The 20,784-nt window shown below is 36.2% G+C and overlaps 1 protein-coding gene across 3 annotated transcripts in view; it reads left to right on the top strand.

Moving 5' to 3' along the window:
* The window catches only part of LOC149781030 (zinc finger CCCH domain-containing protein 10-like), a 78,883-nt gene that overhangs the window by 38,371 nt on the left and 19,728 nt on the right, over positions 1–20,784 (top strand). For all 3 annotated transcript variants that reach the window (XM_089938162.1, XM_089938164.1, XM_089938163.1), the window contains exon 2: positions 8,151–9,556. In XM_089938162.1, the coding sequence (XP_089794288.1) occupies positions 8,396–9,541 (1,146 nt within the window). In that variant the 5' untranslated portion in view covers positions 8,151–8,395 and the 3' untranslated portion in view covers positions 9,542–9,556. The remainder of the gene's footprint in view (positions 1–8,150; positions 9,557–20,784) is intronic.

The raw sequence follows: 20,784 nt of genomic DNA, 5'->3' as shown, positions 1-20,784 counted from the left end.
TTTATGTAAAAACAATAATGACGATAATAATGATACCATATTCTATTTTAAAACAATAGTAATGATAATTATACCATATTCTATGTAACAACAATAATGGCCATAATTATACCATATTCAATAATAAACTAATAATGATGATAATTATACCATATTTTGTGTAAAAACAATAGTAATGATAATTATACCATATTCTATGTAACAATAATGATGATAATTATACCATATTCAATAATAAACCAATAATGATGATAATTATACCATATTTTGTGTAAAACAACAGTAATGATAATTTTATCATATCTTATGTATTAACAATAATAATGATAATAATAATACCATATTCAATAAAACAACAATAATAATGATGATAATTGTACCATATTCTGTGTATAAATGATGATAATAATTATACCATATTCTATTGTAACAACAATAATGATGATAATGAGACCATATTCAATGTTAAAACAGTAATGATGATAATTATACCATAATTGATGTAAAAACAATGATAATAATGATACCATATTCTATATTAGAACAATAATGATAATAATTTATAATGTATTCTATGTAAAAACAGTAATAATGATCATTATACCTTGTTCTATATAAAAATAACACTGATGGTAATACAGTAATGATATATTTAATGTTAAAACAATGATGATGATAATTATACCATGTTCTGTGTACAAATAATGATAATAATTATACCATATTCTATGTAATGACAATAATGATGATAATAATGATACCATATTCAATGTTAAAACAATAATGGTGATAATTATACCATATTCTATGTACAAACATTAATGATAATAATTACAGTTTTTGATGTAAAAAGACAACAGTGATGATAATTATACCATATTCTATGTAGAAGCAATAATAATAATAATAATTGTATTCTAAATGATAAACAAAATAATGTTGATAGTAATTATGCCATATTGTATGCAAAATTCCCACAATCCTCATCAAGTACACATACATTCTTCTTTATTAAAAAATCCTCAAGCAGGGTGTAAGTTTTGTGATCTGGGCGAGCCTTAGTCCAGGAAGCAGCTCATTTAGAAAATTGTGATTTGCTCTGTAAATGTTTAACATCTCATTACCGCTTAGACTCATTACCACTTAACTCATTACCACTTTACTCATTACCATTTGTTTTTACTCATTACCACTTAACTCGTTACCACTGAACTTATTACCACTTAACTTATTACCACTTAACTCTTTAGGGGGCACTCACCAGTTATTATGTACTTTTGAGAGAGTGATGTATTTAAGGTGAAGTTGTTTGCATTTAAAACATGCACAATGGAGAGAATGTTGGCATACCTCTAAGCTACATTAATGTAATGTGGATGATATTTCTTTGGATATTGTACTTTTGGAAATTGTACATGATTTAAACACACTGCTAACTAAAATGACTGCTCCCTTGTGCTAAAAAATCAGCCTGAATTAGGCTAAAGTACACTATCCATAGCAGCTATTAAAATAGGGAAAATGAATTTTGCCAGACTAGACTACCAGTTTCTGAAAGTGCAATGAATGAATTACCAAATATATAAAATGTAAAAAAAAGTTATTGGTTCTTTTTTTAATGCAATTTACCTCTGAAGTTCAGGAAGTGAAAATGACCAAGTAGAGCTAGCACTTTTTTGAAAGGTGCACTTCTGGAGTAAGGCCAAGCTGTATACTCTATAACCCATATTACACCCATCAATCATATACCAAAATAAAGAGAATTAAAGGTTATTTGAATTATACCTAAGATATACAAGGTCTTTTTTAAATAGCCAGTATAACCAGTGAGGAAAGCGGGGGAAATTCTTTTTCTTTAAAATCCTAACCCTATGCAAAATACGAAACTGTAGAGTGCCACCTTACTGCTTAACTCATTACCGCTTAACTCATTACCACTTTACTCATTATTACCGCTTATCGTATCTATTCATGTATAAGCTCGTTCGCATATAAGCTGACCCCCAAGCTGAACAGATATAAACACTAAAATGTACATGACCTGTGTATAAGCCGACCTACAACTTGGAGTCATCTCAAGATGCACAAGATATTAGTTCTAAATGCATTTATTTAGGCAAAGTTTTATTTTTTTTAAATTACACAGGTTGGCGTGCATGATTATTAAAAAGAAATAGTATAAACTTGCTTGAAAAGTAATTTATTTAATTTTCTGTTTTCTTGTTACTTCTGCCTAATTTAGATTTGTGTATAATTTGATTGAACGATGACAAGAATTTAGCAATCGCGAGTTGCTGTAACATTACCTCTTCCTTTTAACTCGATTATTGTTTGCTTATGCATTATTGTATTGGACATTTTATATCAGTGCACCAGTAAATATGCTTTTACTCAGCTCTGAAATTGAAATTAAAATGTAATCCCAGTATGACAACACAAGGAACAAACAATACAGTTAAATGCTAATACCGTAAAAGCTGAGTTGTAGTTTGCTTTGATGTAAGTGACCTTACACCATACCTGTCAGCTTTCATTTTAGTCACGTTGGCTTTCTTGCTTGTTTATTTAAGACTAATTTTTAGCTATTTATAGTTTGACAACAGCTGACCAGAATATGAAAACATGGCACGTCCTGAGGGAAAATAGGGCAAGTCACAGGGAGAAACGGCTAGTCTTTTTGCAAATTTCACACATTGGACCAGGAAGATCGATCAGTATTTAGTGAAAACAAGGCTTTAAAAATGCCACGAAAAACCTCCCGATTTTAGGTCCCATTCTCATTTTTTCATTCAGTCTCCCTTCCTGGCTTTTGAAAAGTTCATAGGTATGCCTTACACCCTGTTTTACAAAACTACAGTAATCATGCTAATATTAACGAATAAAAGGCAATAACACATCAATGTACTGGTATAGTTACCAGTCAAAATTCCCTCTTATCACAAGCCAGTTTCAGGGTTTTAATGATTAACTGGCGTGTACTGCTGTCGCAAAATGAAAGAAATTTGCCGACTATCAACATAGGAGATGCCTAAACATCAAGCTTTCCATTGTGTGGAAAGTTATGATGTTTGTTCAGCTAAAACACAAAACTAAAATTGATTGATGTTGAGCTTAGTTGATCTATATGAGAATTTTAGCCTTTATTATTACCACTCTTCATTAACATGTAAATTATGATGGTTATGTGCCTTGTACAATTAAACAGTGCTGGTTATAATGCAATGATGTCTTAGGCTGTAATGATAAAGTTTGGATCATTGTTCAGTTATGTTTGAGGCTGTATTGATATGGTGCAGGTCCTTATTCAATGATGTTTTAGGCTGTATTGTTATGGTGCAGGTCCTTATTCAATGATGTTTTAGGCTGTAATGATATGGTGCAGGTCCTTGTATAATGATGTTTTAAGCTGTAATGATATGGTGCAGGTCCTTATTCAGTGATGTTTTAGGCTGTATTTATATGGTACCGGTTATGAAACAAAGAAGTTTTAGGCTGTATTTATATGGTGCAGGTCCTTATTCAATGATGTTTAGGCTGTATTTATATGGTGCAGGTCCTTATTCAATGATGTTTTAGGCTGTATTGATATGGTGCAGGTCCTTATTCAGTGATGTTTTAGGCTGTAATGAAATTGTGTTAATCATGATAACATGCATATCATGATATACAAGACACAACATAAATATAGTAATGTTTTAAACTGCAAGTTAAAATTCAGCATTGACTATTCTTACACTTAGAAAAAAATCAACTTGCTTTTTTGTTATCTAAAACAAATTCATTTCTTAGAATTATAATAATGGCATTTAGGTTGTCACAGAGCTAGAACTATTAAAAGTGCTGAATATCAGATTCATCTTCTATTCAAATACAATTTTTATTCTCTGACGCCATCACCTTTCATTGCCTTGCAAACTGTACTGTACTGTACATCACATAACAGGGCTTTGCATTGGATATAAGATTTTTTTTATCTCCAACAGAACAAGATTTGCTTTTCACATAAAACTAACTGCATTGGAATTCATTATAAATTCATGAAGCACAGAAATGGAATTGTTCATATACATTCCAGATTTCTATAACTAACTTAATGGGGCATGAATACTTTGAAATTTGATCCCTGGGACATGAAATCCCTGGTACTTAGTACTTGCCAACTAGTTTAATTTAGTGTGTGTGCATTCAGTTTCAGTGGAAATAAGCATGTTGGCTGGGGATAGACAGTGCATGCTGGCAACATGGAATTCTTAGTGAGACGATTAAAAATGAAACATACTTTAGGAAATGTACTTTTTAAAGTTCTGATTGTCCCATACCGCAATACTTGCACAAACACATTGATCTCATATCATAGCCATAATGTCATAATTATTTGTGTATTAATGAACCGTTGCACTCATTTATATGTATTAATGAATTGTTACACCCCTTTATATGTATTAATGAATTGTTACACCCCTTTATATGTATTAATGAATTGTTACACCCCTTTATATGTATTAATATATTGTTATTCCCTATTATATGTATTAATGAATTGTTACACCCCTTTATATGTATTAATATATTGTTATTCCCTATTATATGTATTAATGAATTGTTACACCCCTTTATATGTATTAATGAATTGTTACACCCCTTTATACGTATTAATATATTGTTATTCCCTATTATATGTATTAATGAATTGTTACACCCCTTTATATGTATTAATGAATTGTTACACCCCTTTATACGTATTAATATATTGTTATTCCCTATTATATGTATTGATGAATTGTTACACCCCTTTATACGTATTAATATATTGTTATTCCCTATTATATGTATTATATGTATTAATATATTGTTACGGCTCTTTATATGTATAGGCTACAATACCATCAGCTGACTTGCATCTGTTATTTGACTGGCATTAGTATCCCCATGCTATAGCATAGGTGTATTGGTTTGGTCCCATGCTATAGCATAGATGTATTGGTTTGGTCCCATGCTATAGCATAGATGTGTTGGTTTGATGCCATGCTGTTGCATAGGTGTACTGGTTTGGTCCCATGCTATAGCATAGGTGTATTGGTTTGATGCCATGCTGTAGCATAGGTGTACTGGTTTGGTCCCATGCTATAGCATAGGTGTACTGGTTTGATGCCATGCTGTAGCGTAGGTGTACTGGTTTGGTCCCATGCTATAGCATAGGTGTACTGGTTTGGTCCCATGCTATAGATGGCACAGGAACACATGTAGTGCCAAGGAAATGGGACTAAAGTGCCTTGCTGAGGAGCAGGCCAGTTTTGTCATGAGTGCAGTTCCCATGGGATGTTTTTGTCCCCTCTGTCCCATATGATGTTGTTGTCCCCTCTGTCCCATATAACATTGATTTTTTATAGGATGTTATTGTCCCCTCTGTCCCATAGGATGGTGTCCCCTCTGTCCCATAGGATGTTGTTTCCTTTCTGTCCCATAGGACGCTATTGTCCCCTTTGTCAGTCAGTTGGAACCAAAAGGATAACTTCATCTTATTTATGTACTTTTAGTCAATAACTGGATGGCAGATACACGGGACTTCATGTTTAGCCAGAGTTCTTTAGAGTGTCTTTCAGATTGGAAGTCCACTTTCCAATTTTGAAAACTAGGAGTCCTGGGCCAGAAAATACAGGTAGTTGAACCATAGAGTCACACTACAGAGATCTTGGCTTAGTGATACATTATCTACTAAAGCAATGTAACAGATGGGAGGCTGCCGCCTCTCTTTCCTCCTAACCATTTTCATGTGCAAACAAGACCAGGCCTTGATTTACTAATTCTGTCAGAACATGTCATTGGTCAGTGTGCATATGACCACTTACCATTAGCCATGCCCTTTTTTATAACATCTGCAACAAGGCAGAGCAGAGCATGTCATGTTACGATGTTGGTTTTCCATATTGTTATGTTACGATGTTGGTTTTCCATATTGTTGTGTTGCAGTGTTGGCTTACCATCTGTCTGTTGCCATAAGGCAGAGTGTGTCATGTTATGGTGCTGGCCTTTCACATGTCTGTTGCCAGTTTCATTTCTGCATGATAATAGAGTTCCCAAATATCTAAATTGACCAAACATCTTGGAAAACTTGCTCTTAAGAAGAAAAAAATCTCTCTATTTGGTGGTCAGAGATAATGGTCACTGTGACTAAAAGAACTATGATTTCTGCATAACAACACTAGTTGTACATTGCAGACTTGGACCAAACCTTGTGGATGGCTTGCACCTGGGGTACCAATGATAGAAAGAAGAAAAATGGTTTCTGAAAACAGATTTCAGTTTTTGACCATGTACCTTAACTCAAATTTGATTTTGCCTTGCATGTTGTTTGCCTATTCATTTTGAGTCAAAAGTGTAGGTTGAAGTGATAGAAGGAAGGAAAATGTTTTTGTGCATAATAACTAGTTCTAGACAAAGTTCCAAGGTTTGTGGATTCATGCACTTAAGCATGGAAGAGGCCTATTCAGTGGTGTGGCCACCCCCAGTTGTGGGGGTTACATTGCTTTAGTAGATAATGTATCACTAAGCCAAGATCTCTGTAGTGTGACTCTATGGTTCAACTACCTGTATTTTCTGGCCCAGGACTCCTAGTTTTCAAAATTGGAAAGTGGACTTCCAATCTGAAAGACACTCTAAAGAACTCTGGCTAAACATAAAGTCCCATGTATCTGCCATCCAGTTATTGACTAAAAGTACATAAATAAGATAAAGTTATCCTTTTGGTTCCAACTGACTGACAAAGGGGACAATAGCATCCTATGGGACAGAAAGGAAACAACATCCTATGGGACAGGGGACACCATCCTATGGGACAGAGGGGACAATAACATCCTATAAAAAATCAATGTTATATGGGACAGAGGGGACAACAACATCATATGGGACAGAGGGGACAATAACATCCTATGGGAACTGCACTCATGACAAAACTGGCCTGCTCCTCAGCAAGGCACTTTAGTCCCATTTCCTTGGCACTACATGTGTTCCTGTGCCATCTATAGCATGGGACCAAACCAGTACACCTATGCTATAGCATGGGACCAAACCAGTACACCTACGCTACAGCATGGCATCAAACCAGTACACCTATGCTACAGCATGGCATCAAACCAATACACCTATGCTATAGCATGGGACCAAACCAGTACACCTATGCTATAGCATGGGACCAGACCAGTACACCTATGCTACAGCATGGCATCAAACCAGTACACCTATGCTATAGTTTTTGACCATGTACCTTAACTAAAATTTGATTTTGCCTTGCATGTTGTTTGCCTATTCATTTTGAGTCAAAAGTGTAGGTTGAAGTGATTGAAGGAAGGAAAATGTTTTTATGCATAATAACTAGTTCTAGACAAAGTTCCAAGGTTTGTGGATTCATGCACTTAAGCATGGAAGAGGCCTATTCAGTGGTGTGGCAACCCCCACAACTGGGGGTGGCCCAAGTCCAATGGTGGCCCAAAATTTCCATCAAATGATTATTTTTTGTGTGGAGATGGCCCTAGAATGAAGTTTTGCTGGGGTCCCAGAATGTCTTCCTATGCCACTGGGCATATTGATTTTGAGGTCAGAGTTCAAGGTCATTATGGTCCAAGGAGAAAGAGTTTTGCTGAATAACTTTTTTTTCTTGAGTAATCTCTTTGATCAAACTTTGGATTGATTACACTTGGGGTAATGAGGAAATTTGTAGATTCTATGGTCTGAAGGTCATATGTCAAAGTCTTGCCAGGTCTGAAAAGAAAATAGTGGATTTTGCATAGCAAGTTAGTACTGCATATATGTTCCAAATGCCCAGATTATTCAGACTCCATTGATTGATAATCTCCAGAGTCGACCAGCTTTTGGTAGTACCCACATAGAGGATTATTAAAGAATATGTGGGCATAAAACATGCAATAAACAGTACTCCCAGTCATCAGATACATAAATTCAATGATGACCTTGAGGAAAGCCAGGCAGCAGTTGATATAAGATCAGCCATAATGACATAAATTGAGACATTGTTTGAAGCGAGAAATTAAATTACTATGTCATAGCAAATTTGGGGGCTGCAATCTTTCTTCATTACCTTTAGAAGTTATAGACTATTTAGAGTTCATGATATTCATTTGTTTCTCTTCCAGATTTGGGATCAAATATGAATAACAGGAGATATTCCTTGGTGAAACCCATATGTAGTGTCTGGACCAGAATATAGTTCATCAGCGGTTATCTCCCATGACTATTCATTCACAGGAGTTACATTCCTTGTATCATAATTTGTGGCCATTATCTGAGCTAATGTAAACTTTTTTGGGGTGTTTTTATTTCCTTGCAAAATTTTTTGTTAAAAGAGCAATTTGGATTAAAAGCGGATTAAATTTTGTGTATGCTGCTTTTTAACGAGAAAATGTCTGACAACAGCGAAAGCGGAAGCGAAGATGCAAAATATGAAATAGAAAATGGAAAGTCAGATGACATATGTAGAGACTTTCTTCGAAATGTTTGCAAGCGTGGAAAGCGCTGTCGATATCGCCACCCAAATACTAATGAAGCGAAAGAGCTAGGCAGGCGTCATGAGTACACATTTTGCCATGATTTTCAGAATACAGGGTGCCGACGAGCAAACTGTAAATTTTTACACTGCACTAGGGAAGAGGAGGAATATTACAAACAGGCAGGTCAACTTCCTGTACGATTACAGCAGGCTGCAGCCATGGGGGTTGGTGTGACCCCTAGTGAACTACCCATTCTTAAGGGAGATATCCCTGTTTGTAAAGACTACTTAAAGGGGGATTGCAGACGAGGGGGCAAATGTAAATTCAGGCATGTGTCGGCATCTGACTATGAATTCCAAATGCGGAAATCTGATAGTAGAGTTGGAAAATTTGATTCATTCAGGGATGGATTTGACCGTTTTGATAGGTATGACTATGATCATGACCATGGAATTAAGAGGCGGAGAATAGATAGGGATTTTGAAACTCGATATTCCAGTTCATTGCCGCTAAGTTATCAACTTTTAGAGGATGAAAACTTGATGTTACGTCGAAAAGTTGAAGAACTAAAGAAACAGGTGGCAGACTTAACTGCCACAAATGAAGTTCTGCTTGAACAAAATGCCAGATATCGGGTTTGTAAATCAAACGCTATGCACTCATTGCAGAATCCTCCCAGCATGCAATCGGGACCTTTAAACCACCTGAATGCAAGTCTCGCCCAGCAAATCGCGCTGAACAGTGAATTGGTATCTCAGCAAGCAGCTATACAACAGCGCATTGTTCGGGAGCTCGCTCCACAGGCGCAATGCAGCATGGCAGCAGGAGTGTCAATGAACCCTTCAAATATAGTTCCTGTGTCTCTTTCCCAGACGGTGTCACTTCAGCCACCAGTCACACTGCAGCCACCCGTCAGCCACTCACAGAGCATCCCACAGAATCTCGTGGCCCCAAGTGGATCCTTGGTGTCCTACCCTATTGTCACGCAAAGCATGAGAAACCCTGCTACAGGCCCCACGTCCAGTATGGCTCACTGACTATAGGATCCCAAGGTAGGTCTTGTCTTGTCTAATTTTGTACATTCCTATCTGTCTTTAAAAAGAAATAGTTATTTTAATATTTACAGCACTGTATAGCTGGTAATTTTAATTGATACTTCAGCAGACTGGAGAAAAAAATATTTCTCCAGTTGAGAAATTTTGCATAAATCATTTATGTATGGGTTTCCAACTCTGCAAGAAATCTGCAGATGTGGATTGCAAATGCAGGATCATGAAAATAGTTCATGCTTTGTAATACCAGCATTAAATATAATTAGGCCAATAGAGCTGAAATATCGGTTTTTAGATAGGCTAACGGAGATAATGGTAATATTAGCAGACAACGTATCCCATACAGGCAGACTTTGTTTTGAGCTCCTTAAGTGTACTGGCCATGAGGCAAGAGTTATTATGTTGTTATGTTGTCCTGCCTTCTGTCTGTTACAGATTTCATTTGTGGATAGCTTTTATTTGCTGTAAGGAAGAGCCTTATCAACTTTGGGGACAAAAAGTCATGGTCACTAACAGAAAAAAGAAAAATTATTTTATATGAATTAACTAGAATTCTCCACTACCTACTGTTACCAAGCTTTATGGATGTCATGTACTTAGAATAAGGACGAAACTTAAAAATTTCAGGATTAAAATTTCAAATGTCAACGTCACCATGACTGAGAAGTAAAGTTTCTGCATAATAACTTGAGTTGTCAACAGTTTACAATTACCAAACAATGTGGATGGGTTGCATTTGGAGTAAGGAAGAACAGTGTCAGTTTTGCAGTTCAGAGATCAAGGTCAAGGGTATTGACTTGCAGGTTTGGCAAGAAAGAATCCTATTAATTTTAGGGTCAAAAGGTTTTGGTCACTTTAAAAGAAGACAGATGTTTTGTGCGTAATAATTTAATTACCTTGACCAGAATTTGCTATGGTTCACTTAAGCTGTGGAAGAGGCTTATTGATTTTTTAGTAAAGAGGTCAAAGGCCAGTGTCATTGTGACTTAAAAAAAATGGGTTTTACCGAATAACTTTTTGTCCAGAGTAAGTTACCTGACCAAGCTTTTTTTGGTTGACTTGCACTTAAAGCAATGAAAAAGCCTTTAGATTTTGAGGTCTGAAATCCAGAGGTCAGGGTCATTACAAGTCTTAAGAAAATACACTGTAATAGATTTTGCAAGTTAAGTTTAGTTGAAGACAGCATGCTTTGACAAAAGGTCAAGGTCATTGAAACCTGGTGATCAATAAATCTTCAAAGTCAGATATTCTGTACTATTGCCTACACAGAGGGATAGTAAATGGGGGTGGGGGTGTAATGTGCTATTCATGGTTTGGAATTTAGAATCTATAGTTGTTTATGCCAAGCCCTTGGTGCATAAAAAGAGTAAAAATACATATTACATGTCTTTAGACAGGATGCAGTAGTGCATCGTCACTAGCCAAGGTTCCAATGATGACATCATCTACACCTTGGCGGATTGAACAGATATTTTAGCGCTTTTTCCTAGTGACATCAGTTGGATTTCATGAGTTGCCTCCCTTAGTATGTAATGCCAACTAATCATTAGCGTTTAACAGTGGTGCATTGTACATGGCCGAAAATAGTGGAGGCAGTTGATTTAAACAGGACATTTTGTAAGTTTAACATTGAAAGTATGATTACGTACCAGAGAGAAGCCATTACAGGTGTATTAGAGTTAAATATATTTGAACAAACATGGACTGGCAGTGGAAAATTGCTTATTTAGCATTCCATTCAAGTTATGTGCTCCCCATATCTCAGTCATCATGTAGGAACTGTGTTCAAATTTGAACAACTTAATTTTGATTTGAGGTGATGACTTGCTGCCACATCCAATTAAATTCACAGACCTGATGCACAAAATATCTGTTCGAAACGCCATGGTGTAAATAAGATTATTATATTGGAACCTTGGCTAGCAAAGATGGCAGATGTTTAGTATTCAGTCATTAAAGTAGTGATTGTGACCTTCTGTAAGTCAAATGAAATCAACCTCCTGTCCCTGTTTCTTGGAGGTCAGAGATTGGTTTCATACAACTTCCAAAAAATCTTGTGGTCAAGAAATTGTGCTGACTAGTATACCAAGGTTTGATTAGTATTGGAATGGCCTTATTGGGACCAGATTGTGTGCTAAGTCTGTACAGGAAGTCAGAGTACAGAGTTGTCTGTTCTGTACAGAATACAGAGTGGTCTGTTCTTTACAGGGTACATTGTGGTCTGTTCTTTACAGAGTACAGAGTGGTCTCTTCTGTACAAAGTACAGAGTGGTCTGTTCTTTACAGGGTACATAGTAGCCTGTTCTTCACAGAGTTCAGAGTGGTCTGTTCTTTGGGGGCACTCACCAGTTGTTATGTACTTTTGAGAGAGTGACGTATGTAAGGTGAAGTTGTTTGCATTTAAAACATGTGCAATAGAGAGAATGTTGGCATACCTCTAAGCTACATTAATGTAATGTGGATGATATTTCTTTGGATATTGTACTTTGGAAATTGTACATGATTTAAACACACTGCTAACTAAAATGACTGCTCCCTTGTGCTAAAAAAATCAGCCTGAATTAGTCTAAAGTACACTATCCATAGCAGCTATTAAAATAGGGAAAATGAATTTTGCCAGACTAGACAATACCAACTTCAGAAGTGCAATGAATGAAATACCAAATATATAAAATGTAAAAAAAGTTATCGGTTCTTTTTTTTATACAATTTACCTCTGAAGTTCAGGAATTGAAAATGACCAAGTGGAGCTAGCACTTTTTTGAAAGATGCACATCTGGAGTAAGACCAAGCTGTATACTCTATAATCCATATTACACCCATCATTCATACACCAAAATAAAGGGAATTAAAGGTTCTTTGAATTATACCTAAGATATACAAGGTCTTTTTTAAACAGCCAGTATAACCAGTGAGGAAAGCCAGGGAATATCTTTTTCTTTAAAATCCTAACCTTATGCAAAATACGAAACTGTAGAGCGCCACCTTTACAGAGTACAGAGTGGTCTGTTCTGTACAGAGTAGAGTGGTCTGTACAGAGTACAGAGTATTCTGTTCTGTACAGAGTAGAGTGGTCTGTACAGAGTAGTCTGTTAACTCTACAGAAAGTCAGGTACAGAGTGGCCTATTTAGAAAAGTTTTACTGTAATTTCGCATTTCTCTTTCTTATAAAAAAGATGAGAGAAAAAAATATGTACAACTCCTTGAATAAAAACTTTCACCAAGTTTTGAACAATGTGCATCAAATGATGCTTTGACGTTATATTAATACATACGAGCTATCTTTGTAGACAGCTAGAACCAGTTTTTTGTAGGACTTTGTCAATGCCATTGTTCTATAACCAGTTATTTGCATGACTTTGTCAATGCCATCTTTCTAGAACCAGTTATTTGTATGACTTTGTCAATGCCATTGTTCTATTACCAGTTATGTATGACTTTGTCAATGCCATTGTGCCTTTTGTTCGTTTTTACATTGTAATTATTTTATTTCATTTTAAATGGCACTGCCTAAAATCTAGTACAAAATGCATTCACATTATAATATTTGAGAATTTATTTTCCGGGATCACTCTTTCAAACTGCTCTGAAACATAAGTTCCCATTTACTCTCCTGTTGCTTGCATCTTGGTTTGCAAACAAAACACCACTTCTCTTGTTGCTTACATCTTGGCTTGCAAACAAAACACCTCTTCTCCTGTTGCTTACATCTTGGTTTGCAAACAAAACACCACTTCTCCTGTTGCTTACATCATGGTTTGCCAACAAAACACCTCTTCTCCTGTTGCTTACATCTTGGTTTGCAAACAAAACACCACTTCTCCTGTTGCTTACATCATGGTTTGCCAACAAAACACCACTTCTCCTGTTACTTACATCTTGGTTTGCCAACAAAACACCACTTCCCTGTTACTTGCATCTTGGTTTGCAAACAAAACACCACTTCTCCTGTTGCTTGCATCTTGGTTTGCAAACAAAACACCTCTTCTCCTGTTGCTTACATCTTGGTTTGCAAACAAAACACCACTTCTCCTGTTGCTTACATCTTGGTTTGCAAACAAAACACCTCTTCTCCTGTTGCTTACATCTTGGTTTGCAAACAAAACACCACTTCTCCTGTTGCTTACATCTTGGTTTGCAAACAAAACACCACTTCTCCTGTTGCTTGCATCTTGGTTTGCAAACAAAACACCACTTCTCCTGTTGCTTACATCTTGGTTTGCAAACAAAACACCACTTCTCCTGTTACTTGCATCTTGGTTTGCAAACAAAACACCACTTCTCCTGTTGCTTACATCTTGGTTTGCAAACAAAACACCACTTCTCCTGTTGCTTACATCTTAGTTTGCAAACAAAACACCACTTCTCCTGTTGCTTACATCTTGGTTTGCAAACAAAACACCACTTCTCCTATTGCTTACATATTGGTTTGCAAACAAAACACCACTTCTCATGTTGTTTGCATCTTGGTTTGCAAACAAAACACCACTTCTCCTGTTACTTGCATCTTGGTTTGCAAACAAAACAACACTTCTATTGCTTACATCTTGGTTTGCAAACAAAACACCACTTCTCCTGTTACTTGCATCTTGGTTTGCAAACAAAACAACACTTCTCCTGTTGCTTACATCTTGGTTTGCAAACAAAACACCACTTCTCCTGTTGCTTACATGTTGGTTTGCCAACAAGACACCACTTCTCCTATTGCTTACATCTTGGTTTGCAAACAAAACACCACTTCTCCTGTTACTTGCATCTTGGTTTGCAAACAAAACAACACTTCTCCTGTTGCTTACATCTTGGTTTGCAAACAAAACACCACTTCTTCTATTGCTTACATATTGGTTTGCAAACAAAACACCACTTCTCATGTTGTTTGCATCTTGGTTTGCCAACAAGATGCCACTTCTGTTGCTGCTTTCATCTTGGTTCACAAACAAAACACCACTTCTCTGTTACTTGCATCTTGGTTTGCAAACAAAACACACTTTTGTTGCTTGCATCTTGGTTTTTGCTTGCATCTTGGTTTGCCAAGAAGATGCCATCTCAGTTGCAGCTATTGTGTGTTCTGCTTCATGCATTGTGCGATTAAACTGGTTGCCGGTTGATACATTGCTGGTGGCATTTTGAATTTGACACTCCAGTCTGGATATTCCATCAAAGAGACAGCTGTTAAAAGTGTTTGAGAAGATACCCCCACCCACACCCATCTACCTTTCTTGTTCTGTGGTTAATGACTTTGATAGCACAGAATTATGCCACAAATAACAGCCATATAACCGTTATAGGAAGAACACATGAAAATCCTGTTAAGAACCACCGATCCATGGCAAGCTTTCTCACATACCCACATCGGCAATGTCCGAGACTCGAATCCATGCGGACAGAAGTGAGATGGCAGTGATCAGTAAAGGCAAGCACTTTAGACCATTCATCAGCCTGGTGGCCCCCCTCCATTCATTTATTAGAAATGTGTTTTGTAAAATTAGTATTTTTCAGACATAATCAGGGATGGGGGGAATAGTTCAGAATTATGTTTTTGATGTGACATGCAGTGACGTAGCTCTTATGTTATTGATTGCAGTGAACATCATCATTATAATGACGTCATTGATACATCTTCATCAGCATGACATTCAGGCTATTGATAAATACATGTATCTTTTTCTTTGTACAAAATGCACCTTGTTAATCATGCCTGACAGTGTGCCATAACTTAAAGAAACCCACTTAAAATAAAGGAAATTGATAAGAAGATGCTTTTCTCATATAAACTCAATTTTCTTTTCTTCTTTATGCTTTTACCTTATATTTATTATCTTTAGAGACCATGAAGAATTTGCATTAATAATTAATTTACAGGGACAATTAATCTCTTTCCATGTTATGAACATCCATATTGCATGTTGCCTGGCATTAAAAGTGTTTTCCTAATTGAAGAGTTTCTTAGGGGATGTTAATTCAATTGATTTCCAATTCAACCAGTCCTGGCTTAATTAGCTTCCACTGAGCATGGACCTAAAACTAGTCAGATAAAGAAATCACGCCAGTCATAGTCACCTTGAAAATTGATTCTTGCTTCATGATAAGTCATATAACTAAGTAGGTCAAAAGTACGTTGGTTGGCTTCTTCTCAGGGAGGGGAGGGTTTTGATAATTCATGTCTGTCTGTCCACCTGTGCAGGCTTCTTTCTGTTTGTAACTTCTGAACCTAACAATTGTGTAGCCAGGACAGTGGTGGGTGTAGCAAGAAATTCTAACATGGCAAAACTTAATTACGGGGCCCACTACCAATTTTTTAAAAAATATTTTGGTGGTCAGAAATTCATTCCCTCCCTCAGCAGGGATTGTTTGGGCAATTGCTAAGCGACTGAGTGAGGAAGAGCATTTGGAACCTGAAGGAGTATTCAGGCTGCTTTTCTTGGAGTTTACAGAAGTGGATTCTTTTGTGAAATAAAATAGTAACTCAGCGGTTTTCAAAGAACTTCTGAACTGGAATTTGTATGTTTGAGTTTATAGAAAAGTATGAAAATGCTTAAGGTTCATAGAGATCTATCAAACAACTTTGAAAATTTTTGTGTGTCCCACAGCAATTTAACTTCTCAGAAACCAGTAAGCCAATTTCAGCTGGACTTAAAGGAAATCACCCTGGCATGAAGGCCTTTGAAATGTACAAAAAATGATGATTTAAAAGATATTTTCAAGAACCCCTCTGTAGAATTTGACCAAGTCAGACTAAATCATCCCGGTTATTTTTGTTGCACATTGAGTGCATGCACATAGGTTTCCTTGAATACTGTCATATGTCGCTCAGATCTTGACCTAGTTTACCCTGGCTACATCAGAAGGAAAAAAATCCCAAAATACAATTACAGCTTTATATAAGTGGATGTTTATCCGTGTCTCTGTTGATGTCTGCAATGTCCATAGTTGCAAAAGGTCATTTTAAAACAATGAAAGGGCTTCTCTTGCTCTGTTAAATTGCTGAGTGAAGTGCTTGACGGCCGGTAGCATAATATATTTTTGAGGTTACCTTTATAGTGAGGAAGATCTATTTTGAAGTTGATATTATTACAAACAAGACTTAAATTTATGCAAATACACAATTTGTCATTTAATTAATGATTTTCTAGTTTGGAAAGAAGAAAAGTAATTCAGAGTACAGGGGTAATTAGGCCAAACCAAAAATTGTGTTTCCAGTTGGCCGACCATCCCTGTTTCTCATTGCTGACCCTAGCACTTTTCACCCTCATTGTAAATAAAAAAACATTATTTCACACAAAAAAATCACCTTTTATATATATATATATATATATATATATATATATATATATATATATATATATATATATATATATATATATATAAAATAAAAAAAATGACCACCCTACGCTAATTTTAAAACCAGTGCAGTAGGTAGTTCTCTACAGTGTCATATTTTGCATAGGGTTATAATTTTAAAGAAAAAGAATTTCCTCAGGTTTTCTCACTGGTTATATTGGCTATTTAAAAAAGACCTTGTGTATGTTAGATATTGTTCAAAGAACCTTAAATTCTCTTTAGTTTGTTGTATGATTTTGATGGGTGTAATATGTGTTTCATCAATATGTTTCTGATACTTAAAGCAATGATAGTTAAAATGACTACCAGAAAACTTTGCCAACAATGAATATTTCAAAATTCCAGATTTTGATGCCAGTTATCTGTAGATAAACAGAATTTTAGAGTAGTTTGCATTCAGAATGTGTTTTTACATCCTACGCTATGATGTAAGCTATTAATCATTGATGTGGACTATCTGATACATCTGGCCTTGGCCAGCATAGACCAATCCAGTTATTTAAATGCTTTAGTGATGACAGTTTCGTTTGATGTTTTTTTATGTATAAAGAATTGGCAAAGATGGTTGGAAGGGACTATTGAAAGATGTTCTATTCCAGTCACAGAGCCCCACAGAAAATACCTGGTTTTCTGTTGTGTTTTAGGGGCCCCTAGTGGTCTAAGGCACTCTGTTACGGATCACTGCCATCTCACCTATCTGCGTGGGTTCGAGCCTCGGATATGGCCAATGTGGGTATGTGAGACTACTTGCCAGTAGCTTCTCCTGGGTCGGTGGTTCTTTCCTGGGTTTTCCTGGGTTCTTCCTCCACCATTAATACTAGCCACCATGTATAGCCTATCGGGTGCTGAAAAATGGTGTATAACCCAACAACAATGTTTTTTTTTTGTTTTTTGAAGGTGAACTTGGTTTTATGCAATGGTGCTCTATTCTTTGATTCAGTGGGCAGCCAATGAGAGTTGAGATGTGTATGATTCATTGGGGAGCCAATGAGAGTTGAGATGTGTCTGATTCATTGGGGAGCCAACGAGAATTAAGATGTGTATGATTCATTGGGGAGCCAATGAGATTTGAGATGTGTATGATTCAATGGGGAGCCAATGAGAGTTGAGATGTGTCTGATTCACTGGGGAGCCAACGAGAATTAAGATGTGTATGATTCGTTGGGGAGCCAATGAGAGTTGAGATGTGTATGATTCAATGGGGAGCCAATGAGAGTTGAGATGTGTACGATTCACTTGAGAGCCAATTAGAGTTTAGGTGCGTATGATTCAACAGGGAGCCAATGAGTTGAGATGTGTATGATACAATGGGGCGGCCAATGAGAGTTGAGGTGTGTATGATTCACATGGGAGCCAATTAGAGTTAGATGCGTATGATTCAACGGGGAGCCAATGGGAGTTGAGATGTATATGATTCAATGGGGAGCCAATGAGAGTTGAGATGTGTATGATTTAGTGGGGAGCCAATGAGAATTGAGATGTGTTTGATTCAGTGGGGGAGCCAATGAGACTTGAGATGTGTATGATTCAATAGGGAGCCAATGAGACTTGAGATGTGTAGGATACAGTGAATGTGGATTAATCATGTCAGGGTCACTATTCTAGATTTACCACAGGACCAGGCAAGTTGTAGTATGTACTGATTCTTGTCTTCAAATATTCATTCAGTCTTTCATTATGAAAAAGTCTGCCTGTGAGAATTAAACATGTGCCTGCTTCCAGAAAGGAATGTTGTGTTTCTTGATAGGTTTATAAGATACCTAAATATTATTACATTAAGGTACACATCAGCTTTGTACATCAGGTAACTTGGGGGTTGTTGCTGATGGGAAACAGCAGTGATGGATGGATCATTGAAATGTGGATGTGGGTCAGTTGTCTTTTTGGTGGGGGAATATTAACTGATCAACTTTAGATACCAGCTGGTTGTAGGACAAAGTCTACTTGCAGACAATTGAAGCAACCTCCATTTGTTGCCTGGTCCTGGCAATTTTAGTGACATACATCCATCTATCCATCAGTTCTTCGATATGGCCATTGTTGATCTTTGGCCATTGGTCATCATCCATCACATACATACATAAGCAGACAGACAGGCAGTGCCGATGGTGATATGATTTGTGAAACTGACATACAGTAAGAATTGTTATTTTTTCATCAACAGAGTATGGAAATTTTACTTGTGTTGATGTGACGTCTTGAAAGTTTTATTTGTATTCTCTCTCCCCCCCCCCCAATATTACTTTAAGTAGACGACTGACTGACATTTATTTTGGAACAAATATTGAAAACATTTATTTTTTGGCTCCACAGCCCAGTAATATTATATTTTCCCTTGAAATATGAAACCATTGTATTTATATATATTGCAATAAATGTGTCATTTCAAGGTTTAAATTCATATATTTAAATGGAAGTCACACTTTTTCTATTAAATACAAATTCATAATATGGACTCAAGTGGAGATGCCGGTAGTTTTGAAGCAGATTGAATTGTGGCATAATGAAAATAGTTGGGGAAAATAATTAAATATAGGAATGGGATGATGGACAATTGAAAATTTGGTCCTTCACGTTGTTTTATCCAGTGCCGATGGTGATATGATTTGTGAAACTGGATCTGTTGGCACATTGTTTGATGCAGAGGTGTGTTGCTAACACAACTTCATTTTTTGATATTCATTAAATGTTCTATTTTGTGTTAAATTTATCTCACCAGCACTTAGCGCAGGAAAGATAATGCTATACCACGAGTGTCGTAAGTCCTTAGCAGAAACATTTTGATTTTCCTCTGGTAAAGAATAGGGTTATGTATAAATTGGCGATGGCAGGAAATACACCCATCCCACACATTAAGGAAGTTTCTTTTGCCAATTTAAATAGAGATCTCAATGAATTTAAAACAATTTTCTGTGTAAAATTCCAGGATTTTTTGTGCGGTCACATACATTGTGTGGTATACTGACATTGGATAGTGGATTTAAAGTAGAAGTGAAAAAAAGAGTTATAACAGAAATAAGGCAAATTGCCATATATACTTGCTTATAAGACAACTGCAAACTGCACAGACCCAGATCTGAATCTATGTAGCTTGTTTGGAGTAATCAGTCGAATAAACAACATAGACCCTGATGTACAAACCAAAGTAATCAGTCGAATAAACAACATTGTCTCCCTGATGTACAAACCAAAGTAATCAGTAGAATAAACAACATAGACCCTGATCTACAATCCAAAGTAATCAGTAGAATAAACAACATAGACCCTGATCAACAAACCAAAGTAATCAGTAGAATAAACAACATAGACCTTGATCTACAAACCAAAGTAATCAGTAGAATAAATAGCATAGACCCTGATCAACAAACCAAAGTAATCAGTAGAATAAATAGCATAGACCCTGATCAACAAACCAAAGTAATCAGTAGAATAAACAACATAGACCCTGATCAACAAACCAAAGTAATCAGTAGAATTAAAAACATTGTGCCCTGATCTACAAAGCAAAGTAATCAGTCGAATAAACAGCATTGTCTCCCTGATCTACAATCCAAAGTAATCAGTAGAATAAACATCATTGTCTCTCTGTTCTACAAACCAAAGTAATCAGTGGAATAAACAACATAGACCCTGATCAACAAACTAAAGTAATCAGTAGTATAAACAACATAGACCCTGATCTACAATCCAAAGTAATCAGTAGAATTAAAAACATTGTCTCTCTGTTCTACAAACCAAAGTAATCACTAGAATAAACAACATAGACCCTGATCTAGAAACCAAAGTAATCAGTGGAATAAACAACATAGATCCTGATCTACAAACCAAAGTAATCAGTAGAATAAACAACATAGACCCTGATCAACAAACCAAAGTAATCACTAGAA

Source organism: Sinohyriopsis cumingii, chromosome 16 (assembly GCF_028554795.1).
Source record: "Sinohyriopsis cumingii isolate HCF-2022 chromosome 16, ASM2855479v2, whole genome shotgun sequence".
NCBI lineage: Eukaryota > Metazoa > Mollusca > Bivalvia > Unionida > Unionidae > Sinohyriopsis > Sinohyriopsis cumingii.
The sequence above is the reverse complement of the archived record's forward strand: the minus strand, read 5'-3'. Positions and strand labels throughout refer to the sequence as shown.